The sequence below is a fragment of the Parasteatoda tepidariorum genome, chromosome 1 (genome assembly GCF_043381705.1).
Source record: "Parasteatoda tepidariorum isolate YZ-2023 chromosome 1, CAS_Ptep_4.0, whole genome shotgun sequence".
NCBI lineage: Eukaryota > Metazoa > Arthropoda > Arachnida > Araneae > Theridiidae > Parasteatoda > Parasteatoda tepidariorum.
Window position 1 is genome coordinate 99,857,166 of NC_092204.1, and position 7,208 is coordinate 99,864,373.

At 28.1% G+C, this 7,208-nt stretch overlaps 1 protein-coding gene across 1 annotated transcript in view; it reads left to right on the forward strand.

Moving 5' to 3' along the window:
* Positions 1-6,165: 6,165 nt before the first annotated feature.
* The window catches only part of LOC139426649 (uncharacterized), a 5,565-nt gene continuing 4,522 nt past the window's right edge, over positions 6,166-7,208 (forward strand). The window contains exon 1 of the mRNA XM_071186156.1: positions 6,166-7,038. Coding sequence (XP_071042257.1) covers positions 6,166-7,038 — 873 coding nt within the window. The remainder of the gene's footprint in view (positions 7,039-7,208) is intronic.

A 7,208-nucleotide genomic window follows, 5' to 3' on the forward strand; every position in this document is an offset into this window, starting at 1 on the left:
AAATCAAATATAATTTTAATATCAAACTTTTTATGGATTTGCACGAAAAAGAAATTTTATCCATTGATTTTAATTTTTAGTTTATTATTTTTATTTATTTAAATTACCATTGATTTAAAATTGTTTTAGTCTATAGAAACGAGTTTTAAAAGCACAAACATAAACAAAGCAGACACGGGGTTTCAGATAGTTTTGTGATCTTGAACTAGTAAAAAAAATTGAATGTGCAGTATAAATTGAAACGGAACAGTCTACAGTTTTATTTGTAACAATAGCTAATGATGTCATGCGAAAAAATCATTTTCCGAACATTTCTACCGAACGGAATAATTTAATTTTCAAACGAATTTCAGTATCAGCGGCTAAATTAATACCTTCGAGTTTTCAAGAGTCAAAATAGTAATTATAATAGTTTTCAATAGCACAAATAGTTCTGAAGTTCTTAGGGATTTGACTGGGCGTTGTTTGACAAGGTCGGGCATAAACATAATTCTAGTAAAAATTGTGCTAGGTAAAAATGTATTATTAGTGAGTTTAAAAAGAAAATTGAAAAACGTAATAACAAAATCCAACATTTTTAATTTAAAACGTATTAAATAAGTGCATAAAACTCGAAAATGAATGAAAATAACTAGCTAATTAATATTTTTATTCATTTTGCAAAATAATTGCATTTCAAAAGTGATGTCACTGAGTCAGCGGCGAGAATTTTTCAGAACGTGCTTAGCCACGCTGAAGAAACGCCCCACGGGAGGTCAAGGTATTTAAACACGAAGTTAGTTGTGAATGCATATATATATTGCTCATTAATTTTATAAATTAAAAAAACATGAGCATTTCTTTTTAATTTTAATTTTTTTTTCTTCAGAAAGCTTGCCGAGTTTTAAAAAAAAGTAACGATTTCATTCGACATTTCTGTTACAAATACTTGTACTTTCTCCCTAAAAAAGAAACGAAAGTACTAGTGCTAAAAGTACAAAATTTAAAGAGTAACGAAGTACAAGTAAAAGTACGTACTTTTTGTTTGTACCGGCTGTACAAGTAACGAAAGTAAAAGTACTGCCATATATGGTCACTACCTTGAGATACTGCCTCACTTGGGGATTCTAACTCTGATTTTTCTCCAATTTTTCTGAAATTGAGGGAGATTGTGAAACTCCCTCTTTTGATAAGGTTTTATCAAAAGGAAGATTTTTAGTATCTCTTCAATGGAAAGTGGAAGAATTATTTTTATTTTCCGGAGTTAGAAATTTTTCGCAAGCTGGATTTTTTTATTTTTATTTTTTTTTTTTTTAAGTGTAATGTTAGTCATTACACTTCATTAAAAATTTTATTTGAATCAGAGGACGTTATAGTATAAACATAAATTTTATTTATTTATTTTATTATAATTTCTCATTTTCTTCAGAAAATAATAGCTATGACTTAAGATATTTTTCTATATGAAATTTACTTTATTAATTTCAATAATTTTCATGCAATTTAACAGTTTTTTGTTTAGTTCTATCATTTTATCAGCTGAATAAATGATTATAAAAATGAAATGAAACATAACAGAAAAATTATCATTCTAGGGGAGGTTAATTTATTGTACATACTAGCCGCCTCAGTCGGCCAGCTGTCCGCCACGCTAGGTTTCTTGGGCCCTAGCACTGCCAATTGAGACACGAACCTCTTCTAATCTTCTTTGACGTTCCTCAGGTGTTTCTCGGGCCCTAACACTGATAGTTGAGACACGATCTTCCTCCAGTTTTCTTTGACGTTCCTCATGTGTTTCTCGGGCCCTAGCACTGCTAGCTGAGACACGATCCTCTTCCAATCTTCTTTGAAGTTTCTCTGGTACTTCTTGAGCTCTAGAATTGCTTGTCGAAATTCGGTCATGTTCCATCCTTCTTTGACGTTTCACAGACGTTTCTTGGGCCCTTCTTCTTCTTTGAGTATCTCTTAATATCATTTTCTTTGACAAAATGCAAAGTTTTTTGGAAGGCGGTTATTATTGGTTTAAGTTGTCGAAAATTAATATTTCAATTGTAAGGTTCGCATTAGCATACATTTATAAGAGTGGAGAAAAGTATATGCATTTTTTAATAGTTTTTTTTAATATGGCTTCTCGAAGACGAAAAAGCATAGATTTTCTTACAAAATGACTGATAACTAAAAAACTAATCCAAATTTTTGAAAAAGAAAAAAAATACTTCTTCATTATGTCAAAACACAATTATGTGCCGAGTTTCGTGCCTGGGCGAGGCTTCTGGGGCGAAAAATTGTGATTACAGACACACACACAGCCGCGTTTATTATTATGTATAGATGTATAGATTAGTTCCGTTCAAATAATGTGTTCGTAAACAATGAGAATGATAAATTTATATTTGGCTACTGCCACGTTAGGTGAAATGCAAGTCAACGTACCTTGACAACAGAGATTTTTCTGAGATCGAGGGAAGTTGTGAGATTCCCTCTTCAGATAAGTTTTTAATAGAGAAAAGATTTTTTTACATTAGAAAGTGGAATAATTTTTTTTTCGGGACTTAGAAATTTTTCGCAAGCCAGTATATTTTTTTCATGTGATTATCATATTTTTATTAATGTGTGAATTATTATTTTCCCAATAGAACATTATGATTACATTGACTTAATTTCTAAATGAACCCTTCTTTAGAGATGACATTTTTATTATTTTTAAATGATATGTTAATTCTAAACTCATGAAATAGTTTCATAGTTAGGATCTTTATATTTAATTATTTGATACAGAAAATGTGTAATAATCATTCTAAGTGATTACTATACGTATTCAGTTGAATAAAATGGTTTATGAGTTAATTTCCTAAATTTGCTTACTCTTTATCAGTGATATAGTGTAATTATGATCCATTAACATTTTCCGTTAAAATTCTTTTGATTAAGAAAGTTTTTGGAAATATCGATGAAAATACTGACGTCTTTGATATTAAGCTAAGAAAGTTAAATAAACTCATAACGTACGTCGCTCAATAAATGGAATTTTCGAAAAGTATGTCTCGCTTTAAAAATATTTTGAAGATGCGTGATTCTCTCAAGTTCACACATCTTCAAAATATTTTAAAAAATAAAAAAATTAGAAATTATTCAAAGTGCCAACAACTTCAGAAATTTTCCAATTACTAACATCAGAATTTTTCTAAGTGCAAACAGCTTGAAAGTTTTTCTAACTTCCAACTTCTGTGACTCCTTATAAACCAGTTTTTTTAGAATGTCAGAATTTTTCTAAGTATCGACGATTTTCTAATTCTAAACATTTTCCGAATTTCTCAAAAACCAACAAATTCAGAATTCTTCAAAGTACGAACAATTTGAAAATTTTCTAAGTCGAAACAGATCGAAAATTTTCCTTGTCCAAACGCCGGCTACTTTTTATATGTCAGTTTTTTTTCCTAAGTTCACTCAACTTTAGGGGAGATAGGCAATTTGAAAATTTTTCCCTGTCCAAAACAAGTTGAAAATTTTTCTGACTTCAAACTTTTGCGATTCCTCATATACTCGTTATTTCAACTAAAAAAGAATTTTTTTTTTATGTTCAAATAATTTCAGAATTTTTCGAAAACTAGATTTCGAGATTAAAAAATTTTGAGAGTACAAATAATTTGAAAATTTTTCGAAGTCAAAACAATTTGAAAGCAACATTCTACTTCTTCTTTGAGAAATTTTCTAAGAGCCAACAACATCAGAATTTTTCAAAGAACAAGCAGTTTGAAAGTATTTGTAACTTACAACGTTTGGGATTTTTTATTTTTACGCCTTTGTTACTGTGTTATTCAAGAACTTCAGAATTTTTAGAAATACCAACAACTTCTGAATTTCTCTAGTTCTAAGCATTTTTAGAATTTTTCAAAGTACAAAAAATCTGAAAATTTTTCAAAGTCTTAGCCAGTTTGATAATTTTTCCACGACAAAACACCTGCTACTCTTTTTAAATACCCGTTTTTTCCAACTAAACTTTTTTTATATGTATCAACAATTTCTGAATATTTTTGAAACTAGGAGATTCAAAACTTTTCAAATTACAAATAATTACACAATTTTTAAAAGTAAAAACACTTTTAAAAATAAAAAGAAATTCTGCAAATTTTTGTATATCAATTTTTTTTCCAACTAAAATATTTTTCCAGGTTCTGACATCAAACTTTTGCAATTCTTTAAACACCTTTGATTCCAACTTCGAAAATTTTAAAATTTACAAAGCTTCAAAAGAATATTTTGATAATTAATCAAAGGATAATTTTGAAAAATTAAGAATTTTGGATAATTTGAATTTTTTAAAATTAATTTTGGAAAAATTTTGAAATTTTTTTAATGTCAAAACTATTTAAAAGTTATTCAATGCACAAACAACTTCGGAAATTTTCTTAAAACCAATATCATCAGAAATTTTCTAAGTACAAGCAGTTTGAAAAGTTTTCACTTTGTACTTGGAACTTCTGCGATTCCTTATGTACAAGTTTTTCCAACTAAAGAAATTTTTTATGTTTAAACAACTTCGGAATATTTCTAATCACAAGAAATTTCGAAGTTATTCTAAGTCAAAACAATTTAAAATTAAACAATTTCATAATTTTTTTTAAAATCTACAGATTCAGAATTTTTCAAAGTAAAAATAATTTGAAATTTTTTTAAATTCGAAACAAGTTCAAAATTTTTCAAGGTACAAACTTTTTGCTACTCCTTAAATACCTTTTTTCCACTTCAAAAATTTTCATGTTTACTGAACTTCAAAATATTTCTACGTACAAAAATTTTGAAGATTTCTCAAAGTCAAAACAATTTGAAGATAATTCAATGTACAAACAATTTCAGAAATATTCTACCAGCAACACATCAGCATTTTTCTAAGTTTGAAAATTCCTGAAATTCCAAACAAGTTGAAAATATATTTAACTACCATATATCCGTATTTTCAAACTAAAAAAAAATTCTCTGTTCACTCTACTTCAGACTCTTTCAAAGTACAAAAAAAAATGATAATATTTAACAATTTGAAAGCTATTCAAAGCACAAACTACTTTAATTTTCTAAGCACCAACAACATCAGAAATATTCTAAGCACAAACAGTTGGAAAAATTTGTCCTAACTTCAAACCTCTCCGATTCATTATACACCCGTTTTTTCCAATTAATTGTAAAAACTTAACAATAACTGTCAATATTGCATTGATATTTGCATTGATATTAATATTGTAATTGCATTGATATTATATAGTAACAAGGTAACTTTAATATAGAAAAGTTAAGAATATTAGCATAGAAATAATTTTCTGAAAAAAAATAGAACTATAATAAAGTAAATAAATAATAATTAAATAAATAAAAGAAAACTTTTTTCTAACTAAAAAAAAAATTCTACGTACGAACAACTTCAAAATATTTCTGAAACCAACTGATTCAGAAATTTTCAAAGTATTAATAATTTAAAAAATTTTCATAGTCAAGGATATTTGAAAAAATAAATAAAAACTTGTGCAAGTTCTGGTATACCAGAAAAGTTTTTGTAAGCACGTGATTAAAAACGAGACATACTTTTCAAAAATTCCATATATTGAGTGACGTATCATAATTACACTATATCACTGATAAAGAGTAACCAAATTTAGGAAATTAACTCATAAACCATTTTATTTAACTGAATACATATTATTATCACTTAGAATGATTGTTAAACATTTTCGGTATCAAATAATTAAATATAAACCTCCTGACTATGAAACTATTTCATGAATTAGTTAGAATTATTAGTGTTGAAGCCGGTATGAATGTAGTAATAGTAGCGCCACCTACATTAATTAGAAAAAAAGAGTCAGTTAATGTAAAACAACCAAAGAGCAAACACGCTCGTGTTTTTTGCATCTCCGCAGCGCTACCAGCGCACCCGCAAAATAAATTCTTTACAGTCCACGTTGTACAAGTTTGATTTTATACATCCCGCAAGCTATCGCAAAACATCTGGTCCGAACGATCAAGAGAGTAAAGATCCAGTATATCGCAAATTTACAATAAAAAACCCGCATTCATTATTGAACTGACCACGCATCGCATCAGAAATAACGCAGCATATCTCCAGCCATCGAATTAGTGAAAGGTAGGCAAATTTTCATCATTTATTTACCGCATATTTTCATTTAATAAATAATGGATAACATCGAGAAATGTAGAAAGAAACGCGCTACAATCAGAACTAGCGCTACAAAACTAATAACAAAAGCAGATACTATAATACAAAGTGACACTAAAGAAATAACAGGACTAAATGAAATATTTGAGCAATTAAGTCAAAAGGAGAGTATTTTGACATCATTAAATTCTGAAATTGAAAATTTAATTTCGGTTCCAGCAGAATTCGAAACTGAAATTAGCGCTAGCGAAGAATACAGCGAAAAAATCATCAGTGCTAAGTGCAAAATTAAAAATTGCTTAACGTATTTAGAATCAGTTAATCAAGTGAAATTAACTCCCGCAAGTTTTGTAAACAATAGTGTTAGCATAAAATTACCAGAAATTCTGCTTCCGAAATTTTCGGGTAAATGTGAAGAATGGAGTACTTTCAAATTGCAATTCAATAATGTTATTACATCCAATAATCAATTGACAAATGCACAAAAACTACATTATTTAAATTCAGCTTTAATCGGAGAAGCTAAAAATCTTATTACATTAGATGATACATTCACTTCATTATACACAGCTTTAGAAGAAAGATACGAAAACAAAAGGTTAATAGTAGAATCTCACGTTAAATCAATATTAGATATTGAAAAATTATCGCATGAGTCGGCTAAAGACTTACGTAATTTAATTGATTGTGTAAAGAAAAATATAAGAGCATTAACAATTTTGGAGTATAATCGCAATGATCTTTCTGATATTTTTATTTTAAATATAGTACTTCAAAAATTGGATAGGGAAACTCGAAGGCAGTATGAATTAAATATTAGCTCAAACGATGTTCCTAAATTAGATGATTTATTTTCATTTTTGGAAAAACGAGCTCAAATATTAGAAAATGTTAGCAAAACCACTCCTTTAAGATTTAAGTTAAGTCAAGAGAGAAATCCAAAAACGAAAACATTTCTAATTAATAAAAGTGTAACTCAATCATGCATTTTGTGTAAAATGAATCATCCTATCTTTAAGTGCGATTCTTTTTTGAAATTGAATAGTCATCAGAGAAGTGA